Source organism: Euphorbia lathyris, chromosome 8 (assembly GCF_963576675.1).
Source record: "Euphorbia lathyris chromosome 8, ddEupLath1.1, whole genome shotgun sequence".
NCBI classification, from domain to species: Eukaryota; Viridiplantae; Streptophyta; class Magnoliopsida; order Malpighiales; family Euphorbiaceae; genus Euphorbia; species Euphorbia lathyris.
The window spans coordinates 28,125,934-28,148,132 of NC_088917.1; the positions used below are offsets into that span (position 1 = coordinate 28,125,934).

General features: G+C 36.2%; 1 protein-coding gene across 1 annotated transcript; it reads left to right on the forward strand.

Moving 5' to 3' along the window:
- Positions 1 to 16,191: 16,191 nt before the first annotated feature.
- Positions 16,192 to 17,064, forward strand: LOC136203065 (uncharacterized). The gene has a single exon (XM_065994113.1). The coding sequence runs from the start codon at positions 16,346 to 16,348 to the stop codon at positions 16,715 to 16,717; it is 372 nt and encodes a 123-aa protein (XP_065850185.1). The 5' UTR covers positions 16,192 to 16,345; the 3' UTR covers positions 16,718 to 17,064.
- The last annotated feature ends 5,135 nt before the right edge of the window (positions 17,065 to 22,199 follow it).

Here is a 22,199-nt window from a genome sequence, read left to right on the forward strand (position 1 = left end):
TTTTTAAAATTGCTTAATGAAATTTGATTAACTTTTTATTACTATATTGATGCTATTAATGTTTGCTTGTTTACTGTGTGGTTAATGTTTGCTTGTTTACTGTATTTTGTTGCAGATATTGAAAATGGTATTGGTGAAAGTATATTTGCACTTTAGGGGTACATGGATCCTTCATCCACATTTAGATTATGTAAATGGGGATTTTATCATCAAAGATAAGTTTGACCCAGATTTTTTAAACATAAATGACCTTAAGCAGTTATATCGGGATGATTTAAAGTTCCACAATGTTAGTGAACTTCTATGCCTAGAACCAGGTAAGTTGTTGAAGTCTCGTAGGGTGTTTGTATTAGATGGGGATGCTAGTATTAGGAGACTTTTGGAATGCATTAGTAAGAAAAACAATGTTGTTCACATTTATGCATCCCATAAGGTAGATGAGCCGATTTTTGCGACTGATATACTACCTCTTCCATATAAGGAGATAGATGGTGTGGGGGAGGATGAGGGGGCAAGAGGTATAGGGGAGGATGGTAATATAGGGGAAGAGGATATAGTGGAACATGTTGAGGTCCAAGGTGATGAAGCTGCCAATGTTGATGGTGATGATAGGGTAGATGTTGAGGGTGATGATAGGGTAGAAGTTGAGGGTGATGATAGGGTAGAGGCTGATGTAGTTAATAGAAATGTTGAGTTTGATAGTGGGCTAGAGGCTGATGTAGTTAATAGAAATGCTGAGTTTGATGGTGTTGAGGTGGAGGTCCAGGGTGAGGATGCTGAAGCAGGGAAAAATGTTGAGTTTGATAGTGGGCTAGAGGCTGATGTAGTTAATAGAAATGCTGAGTTTGATGGTGTTGAGGTGGAGGTCCAGGGTGAGGATGCTGAAGCAGGGAAAAATGTTGAGGGGGGAGGAACTATGGATGGTGGGCTAGAAGGCAATATAGATGGTGGAGGACATGTTGAGGATTGTACTGTGGATGAAGGAGTACATGTTGATATAGGGGAAAATGTTGAAGAGGAAGGAAATGTGGATGGGAATGTTGAGGAGGAAGATGGTGAGGATGATAGTGAAGATGAGGATTATGAGGTGAGTGAGGGAGATGACGATGTAGGGAGTGATGATGATACTGATGTAGATGATGAGGAGGAGGCACTTGAGCAGATTCAAGAAGCCAGGAAACGGGAAAGGTACAATCTAGAGAAAGGTAGATCTTATTTTAGAATAGGCATGACTTTTAGAGGCATAGAGGAGGCTAAGCATGCAATTAATGACTATGCTGTCACTGGGGGTTATGATATTAGAATAATGAAGAGTGACAAAAGTAGGATTAGAGTACGATGTTTTGAGTGTCCTTTTCATTTGTTTATTAGCCAAGACAGGGAGGGTCCTACAATGGTTGTAAAAACTATAACCCATGGTCATGAGTGTAATAAGGTGTTTGCAAATAAGAGAGCCACAGTGAAGTGGATAGCTGCCAAATTTATGGATCGGGTGCTAGATAGACCTTCTTACAGTTCTGGTGATATGAGGAGGGATGCTAAAAGCATGTTTAAAGTTGATATGTCAGAGGCTAAGTGTCTAAGGGCTAGGCAGTTAATATTGGAGCAATTAGATAGCAGTTACAAGCAAGAGTATGCCACATTAGAAGCATATGCAGGTGAATGCATGACAACAAACCCAGGGTCATGTTTGAAGGTAGACCTTAGAAGGGAAGATTTAAGACAAGGGAGGAGAGTCTTTTGGAGGATATTTATTTGTTTTGCTGCTTTGAAGAAGGGCTGGAAGGAAGGATGTAGGCCCATAATTGGGTTAGATGGGTGTTTCCTTAAAGGCATTTGCAAAGGGGTGCTGTTGGTGGCTTGTGGTAGGGATGCAGACGATCATTTCTACCCCATTGCATGGGCTGTTGTGGATAGAGAGTCAGGGTGCAGTTGGGAATGGTTCATCCAACATCTCATAATCCAACTAGAGCTTGGAAAAGGGGAGAATTTGACCCTTATTTCTGATATGCAAAAGGTAAAAAAAAGTCCAATTTCATATTACTTTGTTGACATATTCCAGTTATTACCATGTATTAATGTTTGAAGTATGGTTTATATTTTAATTGTAGGGATTGCTGCCTGCTGTTGCTAAATATTTGCCAGATGCTGAGCACAGGTGGTGTGCTAGGCACATTCATGCCAACTGGAGCAAGAGATGGAGGAGTGGGGAGCTTAGTAAATGGTTTTGGTCCTGCAGTTGGAGTACTTACCCGGAAGAGTTCAATGACAACCTAAAGACACTAGGGTCCATTTCAAAGGAAGCAGCAGAACACCTTGTCAGTTATCCCCCACAAAGATGGTGTAGAGCGTATTTCAGTGGTAGGAGTAAGGACATGATTGTCACCAACAATCATGTTGAGAGCTTCAATGCTTGGATTAAGGTGCCAAGAGAGAAGTCTATTTACAGACTACTGGATGGGATAAGACTTGAGGTAATGGGTAAGTTGAAGGACTGTGCTAAAGAAGCTACAAAGTGGAAGAAAGAATGGAGTCCCAAGTGCATGAAAGTGTATAATTTGAATAGTGAAATTGCTCAATTGTGCAGAGTTGAATGGAATGGGGATGATGGATATGAGGTAAGTGAAGGTCAGGATAGGCATGCCGTGATGTTGGAGAAGAAGTTATGTACTTGTAGGGAGTGGGAGTTGTCTGGCATACCATGTCCGCATGCAATATGTGCATTGAGGCACAAGAGGATGGATCCCCTCAAAGAGATATCAATGTTCTATCACATATCAACTTTCAAGAAAACGTATAGTAACAAGCTACAACCAGTTCGAGGGAAGGCTTTTTGTAATGTTGATGCATTCGAACCGATACTTCCTCCACCCATAGTGCGAATGCCAGGCAGGCCTAAGAAGAAGAGGGTTAGGGAAGCTACTGAACCTGACAGACAAAGCCAAACACAGAAATTGTCAAGGGCTGGTCACAAGAAGAAGTGCAGTAAGTGTGGTGTATTTGGACACAACAAGCTGAAGTGCAAAGGGGTAAGTGAGTCTACATGAAAATAGAAATTTGTAATTTTACATGTAATTTTGACATTTGCAATTCTTGTAGGTATCAACTGATGTGACATTAACTGAAACTTGTAGGTACCAACTGATGCAAATACAACTGATGCAAATACAACTAGTGCAACTCACACCAATGATGCAACCCCTGACACTAGAGTGCCTACTAACAATGGTCCAAGACCTACAAAGACCGCTGCAAGGAGAGCAAGATCCAATACTTCCTCCACCAGGACGTGTGCAACTCCACAAACAACTCAAGTGAATGCACCACAAGCAGCATCCAATGTACCGGCAGCCAGGGCACCGGCAGCCAATGCACCACAAGCCGCACCCGCAGGCAATGGGCTACCAAGACACCCAAGTGTCTTGACATCGGATCAACAATACAAGGACCTCACTAACAGGTTCTATGAGGCCATACGACATGGACACAATACGTGGAAAGGAAAGGTTTGAATTATTCACATGTTGAAATTGGTTATAAATACTTTGGGTATGAATTATTCACATGTTGAAATTGGTTATAAATAGTTTGGGTATGAATTATTCACATGTTGAAATTGGTTATGCATTGCTCACATGTTGAACTTGTCAGATACAATTTTGGTTCTCAATTATTCACATGTTGAACTAGGCAGCAAATATTTTGGTTTGAATTGCTCACATGTTGAACTAGGCATGCAATTATTTTGGTTATGCATTGTTCATATGTTGAAATTGGTTATGAATTATTTATAGGAACGCATGGATGAAGGAGCAGCGGAGGTGAATGAGGCAGAAGTACATGGTGCAGTAGATGAGGTCTCGGGTATGGCAGGTTTGGTACACGAGGCTGACCCTGAAGTTGTATTTCCCATTCCATCGGAACACGACCTAAGGCATGCTAGGCGCACAGTTGCGAGAGAACACACTGGTTCAAGAAGGATACCATTCAGGGGGGAGGATCTGTTGCCTACGGATCTTCCATTTGAAGGACAAGGACTAATGTGGAATGGAAAAAAGGCGGTTACAGGAAATGCCATACAAGCAGAAAGGGAGAAGAGGATCGGATTGCAGAAGAAGAAACATTGACTTTGTTGGATATGTTGGCTATTTTGGGATTCACTTTTTGTTAACACAGGGACATGTAAATGTTTTGTCACACGATGTGATTATTTTGATGAATATATGTGGCTATTTTGGGGTTCACTTTTGGTTTACACAGGGAAATGTAAATGTTTTGTCACACGTGAATAGTTTGATGAATATATGTAATTATCAAACGTTGTGAATACTTGGTTTGGAAATGGAATGAAAGTGCAAAATGCGCGATTTGGTAATTGTGTTGGCAGTGTGTTGAAGTGTCTATTTTTATACATGTTTTTATGTGTCACTTTTAGTTACATTAATAACAGGTTTTTTTACATGTTTTATACATGTCATTTGCACTTATAACTGTAATTTAAGTGTTTGTTAGGTAGGAAATAAGAAGGTTCTTGTTAACAGGTTTCGTAAGTGCCATTTACAATTACACATGTCATTTACACCTATCTTGGGTACATGTGTTTAAATGTCACTTTTAGATACATAATTAACATGTTTTTTTATAAGGGTAACTTACATGACATTATACGTATTTGTCTTTAGTTACGTGTCATTTACAGGTTTAATTGTGCAAAATAACTCACACCAATTTTGAGTAATGTAATGGGACCAAGAGTGCATATAACGTAAGTAGCATACGTAATGTCAAAGATAACTTTGTCCAAAAAGACAACAAAATACATCAAAGATAACTTTGTCCAAAAGGACACCAAAATATTCGGTATCTTAGTCCAAATTGACACTAAAATCCTATCTACTTAATCCCAAGGATGCCAAAATACAACTAATTACTCCCGTGGGATTATAAAACAACATAACATATTTAATAATTATACCTAATCACTTCTTTTGAACCACATGTAAATGAGCAAATGCCAAGTGATGACAAGCAACCCAATTAAGATGTTCTTAGTCTTCTTCACAGCCTTTATCACAACTCCCAATTCATGATTCTTGTCAAGCTGAGTTTGTATCAGGGACTGCCAGTACAACGAATCATCCTTGGACGCGTATTCTCCATCAGTGCGCATCATGTGATTCTCCTCCTTCAAGTGCTTAATTTGTTGCTGGAGGTCATCAATAACACTCTTTGCTCTAGCAGACAACTTCTCGTCATGCCAATCAAAGTAGCCACATCCTTTGTCCTATATATTTAATCACAATCAAATTGAACCATCCTTTGTCCAACAATTTATACCCAACAATCCAACATTCCAACAATTTATACCCAAGAATCAAACTTACAAACAATCAGTAACAATCCAACAATTTATACCCAAGAATCAAACTTAAAAACAATCAGTAATAATCCAACATTCCAACAATTTATACCCAACAATCCACATTCCAAGTTCATATATACCCAACAATCCACATTCCAAGTTCATATATACCCAACAATCAAACTTACAAACAGCAATAATCCAACATTCCAACAATTTATACATACCCATTTTAATTTCAGAAATGTGTTTTGATGAACCCTAATTATCTAGAATGTTGATGCACTAGTTTCAGAACACAATAAACATACCCGTAATTTAGGGCATGCGTAAAATCTTCTTCCAGGGTTCTCGTCACTCCAGCTCGTCCATCTTGGCGCCTTCAAATTACAGTAACAGAACTTGGGGGGATCATCGTACGTTTTTTCCATCCTCCCATGGCGCAGAGAATGTAATGAACCAATGGAGCTTTCACTTGTCATCTTTCTTTCTTCAATAACACGTCCTGGAAGTTTGAAATCGCAACTTTCAGTTTGCCCTAACTCTTTCTCTTTCATACAGACATGGACGAAGAAGAAGGAGACGGAAATCACGAATGAAATTGGGGGAGAAGGGGATGGAAAGCTCGTATATATGGTGAGAAAATCAAACGTGGCTTCTTTTAATGTGTTGGCAGTGGACGTGGCGTCGTACGTGGCACGCCGTTTGTGCCAAATCACTACCCCGTTAGATTAGGGCATATGTGAAGGTTCGAGGAAAGCTCAGGGAGATTTTTGAGAGTTTGTTTGATATAAGGGCAAATCTGTTTTTCCGAGAAAATACGAGGGTAAATATGTGTATTAACCCTATTTTTATTAATATCAAACTTGTGCCTTACATAAGAAAAGTTCACCCTTAAATAGGTAAAGCAAATACAAACAATTACTTGAATTGCCCTTACATATCTTTGATAACAACAATAATACAAGGGTATTTAAGTACTTTATTTAGTCAACCATTAAGACAAAGAAAATCAATACCCATAATTTGACAATAATGCAAATGAGAAAACAAGACTCAATTCTCATGGAATTGATTAGGTTCACATGGTTTTTTTGGAAGTTGGAATTTTGACCATTGAAAAAGAATTAAATCAATTCATATTGAATTGATTTTATTTTCCCCATAAATCCAAATGGTTAAAATTCATATGGTGATTTTTGACTTAATTTCACCGCTTGTTTTTTTAGTCCATGTTCGGTTTCTTTGATGTGCCCGCTTTCCGAATGACCCGAGAGGTATGAAAAAGTTATAGCTTCTTGAATTCCACATGTGTCAATTTGGTCCGACATATCTAACATTTGCACCACATATGTTTGGAGCTCCTCTTCAAACTGCTTAACACGTGCTCGAGTAGCAGGTCCATCTGGTAGACGTATTCGCTCCATATGAGAATTCGGATTTTCAACCCGGGTTATATCAATAAACACGAGCAAACTCAAGTTGTGTGTATAAATTGTTACCAAAATATAAACATAAGTCGAATAGAGTGACAAAACGAAAAAATTGCATGTTACGACTGTAAAAAAAATATTATTATATTCATACATGTAAATCTTTAAAGGTATTACACTCATTTGAGTCCTTAAACTAAAGGTTCAAAATCAATTAGAATCCTAAACTATCAAAATCATCAATTAGATCCCTGAACTAAGCAAAAATCATCAATTGAGTCCATATTTTATTCTAAAATCGGAAATTGTGACTATTTGATATAGACTGTAATAATCTCTGTGCTGGTTCAAAATGAGTTTGGGAAAGAAGGTATGAAACTGTTCAACCGAATGATTTTCAATGAGACCTCAATTGAAGATTTTTGTTTAAAATAGGGACTTAATTGATGATTTTGATATTTTAGGATCCTAATTGACTTTGAAGTTGTAGTTTAGGCATCCAAATGGGTGTTATGCCATCTTTAAAATTAAGATTCTAAAATAATTAATTAAGGTTTATGGAGAACCCGAGGCTGCACAAAAAAAAAATTACACGAATAAACCATTCTCTAGGGGCCTGTTTAAGACCATATAGAGACTTTTTAAGGAGGCAAACATGGTCGGGATGATCCTTGTCTTGAAATCCTTCCAGTTGTTCCATGAAGATTGTTTCAGTAAGATTTCCATGAAGAAAGGCATTGGAGACGTCTAGTTGATTGATTTGCCAATGCTGAGCAGATGCGAGTGCAAGAATGATTCGAATGGTAGTCGCTTTAACAACAGGACTGAACGTTTCTTTGAAGTCAAGACCTGATTGTTGTGCGAACCCACGCGCTACAAGTCGTGCCTTGTGTCGCTCAATGGAACCATCAGCCTATTTCTTGGTACGAAATAGCCATCGACTCGTAGTTATGTTTCTGTTGAGAGGTCGGGGTACCAGAACCCAAGTTTTGTTGTCAATAAGAGCCTTCAGTTCAGCAGACATTGCCTCACACCATTCTTTGATTTTTATTGCTTTAGAGAAACAGCTTGGATCAGTAGGTTCTGTAGATGCGGATGCCGTGAAGCCAAGAAACTGTCCCTGAGAGTGAAGTGTAGAGGTCCTTAACTGCATAGGATGTGTTCGGTCCAGAGCATTATTTGTTGTTTGGGCAGAGGTGCTATGAGTGTGAGTGGCAGGAACAATTGTTGTGGAAGATGATGAAGGTTCCATTGTGTGTATGCTGGTGGTGGAAATTAATTCATCCAAATTATTGGGAGGAGTAATGATGGTAGATAATGTTGGCGGAGTAGGTGATGTTGTGGTTTGGGTTGCGTGTGTCGGATTTGATGATGTTGGGTAGTGGGAGATCTCTAAACTAGGATGGAGAGATGGTGATGGGTTATCTTGGGATGGTAAATGAGAGATGGAAAGTGGAGTGGGGTTTTTGTCCAACAATGAAGGTGATGGTAAGGGATGAGTGTTTTGAGACAATGATGGGGTAGAGGTGGACATGGCATGAGGTGAGTGGCAAGGAGACCATGATGTTGGGGATGGGGATGGGATATAAGGCAGAAGTAGGAGAGATAGTAGGGAAGGTCAATAAAGTGGATTGAATTGAGGTGCTAGTCCCAACTTTGGGTGAAAAAGACACAGGAGGTGGATTTGAAAAATTTATATTTTTTTTGTAAGATGCATGCAGGGACTGATTTTGGCAACTGAATTAGAGCAGGTGCAAAGAAATTACCCAGAATATGACCCAGCAAGGATGGCAGCGAAGCATTGGTAGTGGCAGTACCCGTGATAGTCGAAGCTCGTGAAAAAGGGAAGACGTCCTCACGAAACGTAACATGTTTGCAGATGTAGATACGTGTAGAGACCGGATCCAAGCAAATGTACCCATTGTAACTTGCTGAATCACCCAGATAAACACAGAGTCGAGAACGAAAATCGAATTTGTGCTGATTGTAAGCACGAAGTAGAGGAAATACACCACAACCAAAGACACGCAGGTCTTTAAAATTGGGATTTTTTTGAAAAGCTTTAAAGTATGGTGAGACAGATTTAAGCACTCGAGTAGGGAGATAATTAATCAGACGAACACTACGGCTCATAGCATAATTCCAAAATTTCAAAGGCATAGAAGCAGGAGCAAGTAAAGTAAGGCTAGTGTCTACTATATGTCCTATTTTGCATTCAGAAATTCCATTTTGTTCATGTGTATGTGGACATGCTAATTTGTGAACAATACCAGGCTTTGATAAAAAAGGGTTTAACTTCTGGAATTCACCACCAAAATCTGAATAAAATGTTTTAACCTTGGCAGAGAATTGACAAACAATCATAGCATGAAACTGAACAAAGATATATTCAACGTCACTTTTATTCTTGAGAAAAAATATCCAACTGAACCTAGTGAATTCATCTATGAAAACAATAAAATAACGATGTCCTAAACTAGAAGCAAAAGGAGCAAGGCCCCAAACATCAGAATGAATAGATTCAAACATAAAAGTACTTTTGCGAATAATGGAAGGTAAATTGAACTTAGATAGCTTGCCCTGAGGACAAGAACACCACATTGAAGTAGTCTTGGTGGAAGGAAGATTGTTGTGTGAGATAACTTGGTTGACAGTACGGGGATGACAATGACCAAGCCGAGCATGCTACTGTGAGTACGGTGTCTTTTCTCCTACCAATGCTTGCTTTAATGTACTGGGGAGCACATATAGCCCATCCTTACTCGGGCCTTTCAAGAGGATTTCCTTGCTTCCCTGATTCTTAATCAAAAAGTAAGAGGGCCAAAATTCAAAGAAACATGAGTTATCACGAGAAAATTGTTGAACAAAAAGTAAGGACTTAGTAAGCTTAGGAACTAACAAAACATCTTTAAGTTTAAATTTATGAACTGTAGAGGTGCCTGAGTGAGAAATTGGCAAACCTTGACCATTACCAAATTGAACAGTATCATAGCCTTGATATTGAGTAGGATGGTGAAGATTCTGAGCATTGTTGGTCATGTGGTGGGTTGCTCCTGTATCCGGGTACCAAGGCTGCTCAATGTCATCAAAATCATATTCAAATGGGCCTTGAGTCCAAGTAGCAGCTGCCCAATGCCTAGTGTCGCCACACAGGTAGCAGCTGCCCCGTTTCTTTTTATTTTTTTGTCAGATGAGGAGGTGGCAGCTGTGATATTGGCCATAGGAATAGGATCAGTACTCTTTAGCAGTAACTCATGGCGAATAAGCTCATCATACATCTCAAACCACTCAACATGGGGTGCCGCGGCAAACATTAAGAGTTGTGAGAACACTATGATATTCATACCCAAGGTGCTTGAATAGAGAAGCAATAATTTGAGTCATATTGGCAGGTTCCCTGCAGCTGTAAGTTCATCTGCAATAATTTTTATTTTGTGAAGGTAGGCAGCCATAGACATATCATTCTTTTTCAGATCATTGAGCTCAATAGTTAATTGAACCCGATGATTCTCGGAGACAGTTCCATAAGTGCGTTCTAGTGCAAACCATACAGACCTGGCAGTCTCAAGACTGTTAACAGTCGAGACAACCTCTTCAGACAGAGACAGTAGAATGGTGGCCCGAGTGAGATGATCTCTTTGTTCCCATTGATAAAAGGATGGATTGAATGCATAATTGTCAGGATTATCATAATCAATGCTAGCAGCTCTTGGGATGAACCGAGCAGGAGGAGGAGAGGTCCCTAAACAGTGATCAGAAAACAATCTCATAGCCTGAAGTGTCACAACCACATAATTTTTCTACAATCGATAATTGGTAGGACTCAATTTTACAGGAAATTGAGGAATGTGAGTAGAAGCAGATGGAATTGAACAAGCGCTAGGTAAAGAATCAGTGAATTGAGCAGTAGGAGGGACAAAGAAATTATCCCTTGAATGATTTGGTGGGTTATTACCGTATATGAAGTTTTGAGGAGTGGAAGAAACTGTCTGACCATGACATGAATTACTACTGTACATGAAATTGGGAGGAGTGGAAACTGTCTGACCGGGACAGGAGAGAAATCCTGTCGGAGCAGTGAACGGTGATGGAGCAGTCCATCCAGTCGGTATGGTTGTAATAGAGAAAGGGTGAAAGGAAGTTGCATGAATGGAATTTGGAAGAGGAAAAGAGGCCGTTGTTGGCAGAATAGGCGGTGGTAAAGTGGTAACTGGAGCCTGGGTGCGAATCAAAGTCGGCATGGCCGAGTGAGAAAGAGATTGGGATTCGGTGATAAGGGTGAATTCGGAAGCATTAAAATTAGAGGCAGAATTTTCACTATGTTGGACAGAATCCATGGCGGCAGAGGGCTGCACATGGTGGTTGGAGGAGGAAGAAGGAGGCGCCGTCGGCGCAGATGAGGCAGGAAGAGTGGTGGTGGCCAGATTATTAAAACCTAAAATAGGGTTAACCATGGTCTCTGATACCATGTAAATACTCAAATAATAATTGTTTGGGAAAGAATAATTATGCTTGATTGAATATGATTTACATGTTGTATATTTATACAGAGAGTATTCTATTTGTATTAGAATTCTAATTGAAAGAGAACATAGACGAGATAAGCATAGTGGCGATAAGCATAGTGTATTCTATTAACAATATAATTCTAAATGGATATGTATCAACAATCACATCTAACATTCTTAACACAAATGATTATTCTCTCTGTTTGTTTTCTTAAGATTCTAAAATTCTTAAGACAGAATTTATTATTTTCTTAAGAATCTAACAGATGTAATAAATAGAATGCTCATCAAAATGCAAGAGTAAGATAAAGGACTTTTTACATCTGATTCAAAATGATGATGAAAGAAATTTGAAAAAGGTTTTATGAATTTATCCTCATTCAAGAGCATCTTTAAAAAAAATTAATGATGTTATAAGCTTTAATAAAACACATATTATCAACCGATATAAAATGTCATTTGCTACATTGCGTTAATAATCATGGGCAATCAAATTTTAGGTTCTTGTTATCTAATAAAAAATATTTATAATTTCAAGTAGCTTTTTCAAATATTTATAATTTTAAGTAGCTTTTACATCTTTATACAATTGCAAAGCAACTATAGGGTGTAGAGTAGATTCATACTACCACATCATCATACATTTCATCCCACAATTATTTTACAATTAACATCAATTTCAATTTGTCAGACCAAATTAATATTTTAATATAAAATTTTATTATTAATAAATTAAAATTTTAGAAAATAATCTAACTTTATTTATGAACTTCTTACTCTTTTTACTAATTTAACAAGCTTACTAAAATATCGATTTTAATTCCTTTATAATTGAATAGAAATGACGATAGATATAGTCATAAGCTAGGAGTGGAGAGACAATAAAGACTCATCACTAACTAAGTAAATTCTATATGAAATTCTAAAAGGCGCAGGAAAAACTAATTTCCTCCTTTACAAGCTTTTTACATGAAAATCACGGTTATTTATAAAAATTACAATTATATTTTTTACAAAACTTAATTCTAATTATATCATTATTTTATATATATCATAAAAAGAATATATTTTTATTAGCTAATTCCAATTCATAAATTCTACTCCTAAAAAATATATCATATAGACTCTTAATTTATAAATCTTAATCCTTAAAGTATATTTAAAAACGATAAATTTCTTAGATATAATTTAAATAATAATTTGTCATAATAAAAACTCCTATAAGCATAGTGAAGATCTTCACGACCCAATAAATGTTAAATTGTTTCCAAGTCTCTTAACTAAAAAATAAAATACAAAACAAAAACATCGATTGATATTTCTTTTAATTTTCTTTACACAAAAGTCCAGCAAATGATTTTTATAGAGTTTGAGTAATGCTAAAACCCTCCGAGATCCGTCCAACAATAAATATATATGTACCAAAAAAATTGAGATAAGAGGGAACTAATTATACAAGCAAAGCTTAAAATAAATAAGTTAACTTACCTGTTTAGAGTTGTTTCTCTATTTTTACGAAAAATAGGGTAGAAGAGGTGAGTTTGATAAACTTTGATTTCTCCTGAAGAAATATCTTTAGCTTCAAAGGTTGCATAATAATGTGCAATTAAATGACGAAATGCATACAGAACTTTCACAAATTCCAGATTCCCACCCTGTATTCATCGTTAATTTTAACTCAATTAATTAATAAATCAATTAGAGAGCGAGCCTTGGCGCAACGGTAAAACGTTGTTGTCGTGTGACCAGAGGTCACGGTTTCGAGTCTTAGGGGCAGCCTCTTGTCAATTAAATTGGCAAGGAAAGGTTTGCCCCCAATACACCCTTGTGGTGGGACCCCTCCCCGGATCCTCGTAATGCGACCGGACTGCCTTTTTTTTTTTTTAATTAATAAATCAATTCAAATCAGTAAACTTAATATTGAATGAGAAATAACCTTTTGATTATGTTGTTGAATAGCATAATTAACAGCCTCCTCGCATTTTGAATTGAACAGACTTGTTGTATCTCCCAGATCCACCCGTCGCAGTAGATCCGAACAGAAGAAACCATCAGGTATCCTACCTTCGAAAAGTATGATATCAAATCCCTAATTAAAAAAACAATGAGAATGAATTAATTGAATTTGTAAAACGAAATCAAAAGGAGAAAAAACGAAATCTACCTCGCTAGCGTCAAATGATTCTACGCATTTGAAATAACTTTGCCTATCTTCATCGCTCTCGAACGCTTTAAGAAACTCTTCGTCGTCATCATCGTCGTCGTCATCGTCAGATTCTTCTTCTTCCTCCTCGGATTCTTCGGAAACAGGCGGCGGCCGTGCAAGGAGTGAATCCAAGACTTCTAATTCGCTATAAGTTGAAAATATCTTGCGTTGGAACACCACCATACTCTGAAGCTTTAATTAATTTATTGGATTTAAATTCGAACGCGAATTGGGAGGCCGGAAGAAGGTATTTAATATTTATAACCAACTCTTCCTGGGACTTCAAAACATCAGTCTATACAATATGTTGATACACAGTTAACATAACGATACCGTTTTAGTATATACCACCCATCAAAATATATCGGGCCTGTTGTAATACTGGGCCTTGTTGATCCTACTATAGCTTCTTAAATTGAGTGATAGGAAGGGAAAATTAGATTTTTTTTTTAAAAAAAAGGGTAATTAATTTATTAGTCCTTATATTTTGATAAAACACACTGTTTAGTCCTTTTATTTTTACAAACACACGGTAAGGTCTCTAACCTTTTTCTCGATGAACTGTTTAGTCCCTAACGTTTTTCTCCGTGAACTGTTTAGTCCCTGCCGTTAGACTCCAATGAAGATTCTGTTAGTCAATTTGGATTTGAGTCAAAATCTATTTAAAAAAATAACTACCCTTTACCACAAAATCAAATATATAAGACCATTATCTTCATTGTTTCTCATTTATGTGTTATTCTGGTTGATTTCAGTTGATTATGGGTTAGAGATTCAATCATTTCTCCATTTTTTCCAGCGCCGGTTGTGAGAGAAAGACATAGAGGTGTGAATTACTTTTCACTGATAAATAGTAAAAGGTAATTTAGTCATTTCTGAATTCATAAATGGTAAAAAATCTAACAAACAGATGAAATGACTAAATAGTTCATCGAGAAAAAGGTTAGGGACCTTACTGTATGTTTTTCAAAATACAGATACTAAATAGTGTGTTTTGTCAAAATATAAGGACTAATAAATTAATTACCCTAAAAAAAAGTCATTAAATCTATACTTATTAAAACTCTGAGGTGAGATTTTAATAAATTTAATATTTAATGTAGTGATAATTGATTAAATTCATTTAATACCATTATGAAATCATAAAATAATAATAATATCTAAGCTTTTTATATTGAAATTAAGGCCGAACACAATCAATAATCGGTTACTAAATCAATAATTAAATTGAAGTCAAGCTATTTTTATACTGTGATTCAGTTTGATTATTTTGTGAAAAAAATATGATTTATCGAAACCGAATTTATATATTATAAGTATCAATAAAAAAAATCTACCCATTTATCGCTTTATTAGTATGTTGAATTTTATTTGTTATAAAATAAACTTATTTTCTTTCATAAGAATATGTTATTCTAAACATTTAAATTAAAAATCTATAAATTTTAGTTATTGGATCGAGTTTGATTCCTATGAGATCATAAATTTCAGTTCTTCAATAGTGAATTACAACATCTCTTGTTAAAATAAACATTTTCAAAATATAAATTTAAAGAACATGAAGGTTGTATTTGGACAAAAATTCCATTCCGAACTTTCAAAAATTCTAAATCATCTTTTATAATTGACAATTATATTCAATATCCTCATACTTTTATCTAATTGCATCCAATAACACCAAAACTTTAACCGTCCTGTAAACTTTTAAAATTTCTTAATTAATTGTCTATTTGACATTAGCTTTTTTATACGTGACGGAGCGTGTCTCTCAATTTATACATTTAACAAATTTTATTGCGAAATAAAGGATAATTAAATGCAATTTGATAAGAATATGTGTCATTTGAAACTTTTAAAAGTTAAATAGGTAGTTAAAGTTTTTGGTCAAGTATAGAGGGTAACAAATATATTAGACCTTTAAGAGCATATTGAATGAAGAGTGCTTGGTGAGATGAAAGGTGCTCGAAATAGTGTTATAATTTTGAAATCAAATCAAATTTTCATGTCCTCAAACAAAAATTTAGAAAATTTGTTTTAATATTTTATTGATTAAAGTGTGACATGGATAGATTAACATCGTGATGTGTCATTCATATTATAAAAAAAATTGAACCTTTTTTAGAATTTAATCCCTTATTTTGTAATAAAAATACTGAAATTTCACTGAAATATAATAAAAAAAAACTATACTTTTAGTAGAAACTATCAAATTACCTAATGATTAATACTCTAAAAAAAATTAATTATATATTTGAACGTATTATAATATTTATTAGCATAAAATTAAGTAAAATACTTATTGTAACTTTTTAAAATAAATATTTTTATATTAGAAATAAAATAAATTTTCACTTTATTTATATTAATATTCGTTATAAATTAATCAAATAATATTGACAACTTCAGAAAATTTTAGTTATTTTAACATTCTTTTAATATCTTAATTATAAAATGAAGTTGAGGATTAAACTATAAAAGGAGATTAACTTAGAGGGCTATAATTGTAGTTTACCTTTTTTAATGTAATTACAAATTATAGATTTTGTTTAAGATATTATGCCTTGAATTAGGTAAAGAATAAACATTTCTCAAAGAATAAAAAGTTGGAGAAAAAAGTAATAATAATAAAAATAGTATAGTTGGCTGAAAAGATGGGGGTGACAGCTGAAAAATAACAAAGTCAAAAAGCACACGCTGCTAACATGCGCACCTAAGTTCACACCACATACGCCACACCTTAGTCAGGTCAGCTCCTTCAAAATAAGAGCAGAGTGTACTCAACGCAACCCCCTAAATTCCCAATCCTAAATTCCCAAAAAGCTCAATCCGAATCAGAATGGAAGATTTCAGATCAAAGCCATACGGCGACGGAAGTAGGCAAATACAGCCGTACGGCGTTTCAACAGCAGGTGTAAGTAGTATGCAAGATCTGAGATGCTACAGCGCATCTTATGCTTCATCGGCGTACCAAACACAAGCACAAGCACACGCACAATTGGGAAATAACGATTTGAAATTGAAAAAGGCGAAATCGACGAATGGATCGGTGTTAAGGAGCTTGAGTTTGAATGATCCAGAATTGCAGAGGAAGAAGAGAGTGGCTGGGTATAAGGTGTATGCTGTGGAAGGGAAAGTGAAAGGGTCTTTCAAGAAGAGTTTTCGATGGATCAAGGACAGGTATTCTAGACTTGTTTATGGATTTAGGTGATTGAGATTGAGATACTTGTTAATTTGAATTTCTGTTGCTATGTTCAAGTGTATTCTAATTTTATAATATACAAAGGAGCTGTCAAATTAGTTTATTGTGATTCTTTGCTCTACTTTGTGCATAGGTTTGGGGGTTTGATCTTTATTAGGATGATTGCCGTTGTTGTGTATTTACAGAGATGAGCGGATTGTGATTCAAATATGTGTTTCAAAAGGCTTAAAATTGGCCAAACAAAGTCCAGTCCAAAACTTCAACTGCTATGAAATTTGAAATTGAAAAGTTCTTCTGGTCACGTGTAAAAAAAACAAAATGACAAATAGATCAATAATTATCAACTTTTAAAAATTTATGGGTGAGTTGAATTTTAAGGATATTGAAGATAATTGGAAGATATTATTACACGGTTATTGAATGAAATTGTATAAAAATAAGGTGTTTTTAAAAAATATATATAAAAATAAGGTGTTATAGAATATAATTAGATAAAAATACGAGTTATAAAATGCAAATAAATAATAATAAGGAATTATTTGGAACTTTGAAAAGTTCAGGAGGCCGTTGAAATTTTGGACCAAGTATACATGAGACGGTAGATCTATCAAGACTGCTAAAAAAAACTAAAAAAGTTGATTGTTCCAAACTTATAAAATACTCCATCCATTTCAAAATAATTGTCACTTTTGATCAAATTTTTCCATTTCATATTATTTGTCAGGTTTAGTTTCCAATGCAACTTTTTCCTATTTTACCCCTATTAATGAGTTTAATATTAATTACACTTTTTGTTATTTTAAGTTTTCAATGTATGGAGAGATGTTCAATTTAATGAGAGACACAAAAAATGATAATTATTAATGAAGAGAGATAGAGGGTATTCTAGTCCATGTTGCATAAATTTAATGCAAATCAATCATTTCCTTAATATGTGTGCTTTGGTCAAATGTGACAATTATTTTGAAATGAATGGAGTATCTTATTAGTTTCTTGAATTTGCTTAAAGTGATGCGATTAACTTTTTGAATCCATGTGTTATAATAAAATTAGTTTTGGACAAATTAAAGTACATATCACTCTAAGCAAACTTATTTCAAAAAAAAATCACTCTAAGCAAACTAAAAATATCATTAATTACTCTAAAATAAATTTAGATACTTTTTTTTTGGTAAGAAGGGAAGAAAAAAACAAACAAACAAAAACCTAACCCGGGATCAGTCTAGGAAGACTGACCCCAATCCTATCCTCAAGAAGAGAAGGTAACAGAAAAGAAGGAGGAACGGAAAGGGTAGAAACACCTAACATCCTCCCATGCCCAGCAGCTGCCAAGCGATCCGCCACGCGGTTTTGCTCCCTATAAATATGGGAGAAGGTAAGAGAATCGAAGGCAGGACGAAGCCTCAAGATGGCTTTAATGAGATTCTGACTCTTAAGACAAACAGCTTGTCTATCCGAAATCCTGTTGATAGCCTCCAAATTGTCAGACTCCACCGAAAGTCTTTTAACACCCATGCGAATGGCGAGTTTAATGCCAGACAAGATCCCCCAGAGCTCCGCAGTAAAGGAGGAGCCCGTACCTAAGTTATGGGTAAACCCAGCCAGCCAGGCGCCGCCAGCATCCCGAAGAACTCCACCAGCAGCAATTCTGCCATTACTAAGGCAGGAGCCATCCGTATTCAACTTGACAACCCCTTCCCTGGGCTTCCTCCAACCAACTAACTGGACCTCTTTAACCGGGGAGGGGTGAACCAGGGGCTCTCCTTCAAAACTCTTTGTAATAACAGAGAGTTTTTTCGAGAAGTAAAACCGGAGGTCAGGAATAAATTTAGATACTAATATCATTTTAAATAAATTAAAATGATTTTTAAAATTAATTAATCACTCTTTCTAAATTTATAAACTTATAGATCACTTTAATGGTTAATAAGTTAGATCGTATCAATGAACTCTTTTACTCAATTTCAGAGGTTATTAGATTCTAATGCAGTAAGGTCATATTCTTTTTTATTTAATTTTAGTTAATTTAGTTTCAATTCAGTAATTTATCATTATTTATTATAATTATAATTATTAATATATAATTTATTATTATTAATATATAACTTATATATACTTTAATATTATTTATAATTCATCATTATTTATTATAATTATAATTATTTTATTTTATTTTTGGTAGAAACAGGAAAGAAAACAAACCAACACCGAGACAAAAGCTAACCTGGGATCAGCCTAGGAAAGCTAACCCACACTCTGTCCTCTAAAAGGAGAGAAGAAAGATAGATAGGAGGATCAGAAAGGGTGGAAACACCTAACATCCCCTCTTGCCCAGCCGCCGCCAAGCGATCCGCAATTCGATTTTGTTCTCTGTAGATGTGGCTGAACTCTAAGGACTCAAAGGAGGAGCCAAGACTTCTTATTGCTTTGATAAGGTTCTGGCTACTAAGACAAAAAGCATGATTATTAGAGATCATACTAATAGCCTCCATATTATCATACTCCACAGCAAGCCTTTTAATACCCAGATTTCTGGCAAGCTTGACTCCAGAAAGAATACCCTAAAGTTCCGCTGAAAAGGATGAGCCCAAACCCAGGTTATGGGTGAATCCAGACAACCAGGCACCTCCCGTGTCCCTGAGCACGCCTCCAGCCGCGATCTTTCTATTGTTGAGACAAGAGCCATCCGTGTTCAACTTAACCACTCCATCCTTCAGCCTACACCACCCAATGAGTTGAACCTCTTTATTCTGAGTAGAATTGGCAAGGGGGTCCCCTTTGAAGCTCCCCGTAATGGTAATGAGCTTTTTAGAGAAGAACTCGGGTAAGTTCTGAATAAAAACAGTCTTCTCACCAAAGATCTCCTCGTTTCTCCACTTCCAAAGGTGGTGGCAGATAATTATAATTATAATTATTATTATAATTATATAATTATTATATATAATTATAATTATATATAATAATTATAATTATAGTTATAATTATAATTATTATATATAATATATAATTTATTATATATATACTTCATCGTTATTTATTATAATTATAATTATTTATATATAAAATTTATCATTATTTATTATAACTATAATTATTTATTTAATATTATGATTAGTATTATTATTATTATTAACTCCGCCTGTGAGGGTCACTTGGTGGCATTTACAGTCGGTCTCAAGCCCGGACAAAGGAGGAGGGTTGCGGTAGGTTTGTGGCGGCCAGCGTAAAACTTAGCCACATCTTATGACATGAACCATAATATGAATATTGTGGGGCGTTCCCTACTCAGCGACGCGCTGCACTTCTTAGACCCGGGTGTAGTGAAAAATATGCAAGGGTTGCTAGGTCGTCGCCCCGAAGCGGCGTGCCACCCTAAGACCCGGGGGTGGTGTCAAATATACAAGGGTTGCGGGTAAATAAGCTAGTCAATGGTAATGGTAGGGGTAGGGGTAATAGGTTACGCTTTGGGACATGGAACATAGGCTCTTTGACAGAAAAATTAGCTGAAATTGTAGATGTTATGAAGAGGATGAGAATAAATATAATGTGCCTACAAGAAACCATATGGGTTGGAGCCAAGGCTAGAGAGATAGCTCCCTGGGGTTATAAACTATGGTACTCAGGAAAAGATAAGGGTAGAAATGGAGTAGGTATTCTTATTGATAGGGAGTATATTGATGATGTAGTAGCGGTGTTTAGGAAGAGCGATAGGATTATGAGTGTTAAGCTTGTGATAGGAGATGAGGTTGTGAATGTCATAAGTGCATATGCGCCACAAATAGGATTAGATGTCTCTATAAGACAAGTTTTTTGGGAGGACTTGGAGGAAGTGGTGCAATAGGTTCCTAGCGATGAAAAGATGGTACTAGGTGGTGATCTCAATGGACACGTAGGTTCTAGGCGAGATGGGTTGGAGAATGTTCATGGAGGGTATGGTTTTGGAGATAAAAATGAAGCAGGAATTGATGTCTTGGAATTCGCATCAGCCTATGAATTGAGTATCATGAACACATGGTTTATGAAAAGAACATCCCACTTAGTGACTTACCGAAGTGGCGGTAATACGAGCCAAATTGACTTCTTCCTAGTAAGGAGTGCTTGGAGAAAGAGTTATATTGATTGTAAGGTGATCCTTGGTGAGAGTACGGCAACCCAACATAGAGTAGTGGTGCTTGATTTTCGAAGTAGAAGATGTATGAGAAAACGAACACCACAAGTGGAGACTAAGATTAAGTGGTGGAAACTGCAAGGGGAGAATCAACAAAAATTTGTGTATGAGATGGCCAAAAAAGATATTTGGACTTGTAATATGGATTTAGATATAGATTCGATATGGACTAAGATGGAGGATAGTATAAGGGAAGTAGCGAAGGAAGTTCTAGGGGAATCTAAAGGTAGCATGCCACCGGGTAAGGACACATCTTGGTGGACAGAAGAAGTACGACAAGCAGTAAAGAGTAAGCAAGAATCCTATAAAATATTAGGGAAGTGCAGGAGTGATGAGAACTACGAAAAGTATAAAGAGGCTAAAAGGGAAGTAAAGAAGGTCATACGAGATGCTAGAGCAAAGGTGGATCGGGATCTGTACACAAGATTGGATACGAAGGAAGGGGAAAGAGACATATATAGAATTGCTCAGATGAGAGATAGGAAGACGCGAGATCTCGAAAAAGTTAAATGTGTGAAGGATGTGGACCAAAAAGTCCTAGTTGGAGATAAGGATATCAAAGAACGATGGAGGTCCTATTTTGATAACTTATTTAATGGAGGTCGCGGACAAGAGGTTGGAGATATAAGTATCCCTCATGATATGATAAATCGTGAATGCATACGGAGAATTCAAAAGGGTGAAGTCAAAATGGAATTAAATAAGATGAGATTGAAGAAAGCAGTAGGACCTGATGGCATCCCTATTGAGATTTGGAGATGTGGAGAGAGAGGAATCGAATGGTTGACGACGTTCTTCAACAAAATTTGGAGAAACAATAAGATGCCATCCGAATGGAGGAAAAGTATCCTAATCACGTTGTATAAGAAGAAAGGCGATGTCCAAGATTGTGCCAACTATCGATGAATCAAATTAATGAGTCACACTATGAAATTGTGGGAGCGAGTGATCGAACAAAGGCTAAGGAGGACGGTGAAGATCTCGAAAAACCAGTTTGGCTGCCGGGAAGATCAACTATGGAAGCCATCCACATAATGAGACAATTAATGGAGCACTATCGAAATAAGAAAAAAGACTTGCATATGGTTTTCATTGACTTGGAGAAGGCATATGATAAGGTACCAATGGAAGTACTTTGGTGGGCCCTAATAAGGAAAGGCATTTCACGGAAATATGCTGACATCATAAAGGACATGTATGAGGGAGCATGCACGAGTGTACGCACCAGTGTTGGAAAGACTGAAGAGTTCCCCATTACGATTGGAGTGCATCAAGGTTCTGCACTAAGCCCTTTTCTTTTTGCCATCGTTATGGATGAACTAA

Coding starts and splice junctions, on each gene's coding strand:
- LOC136203065 (XM_065994113.1), top strand. CDS start 16,346: ATGGAAGATTTCAGATCAAAGCCATACGGCGACGGAAGTAGGCAAATA.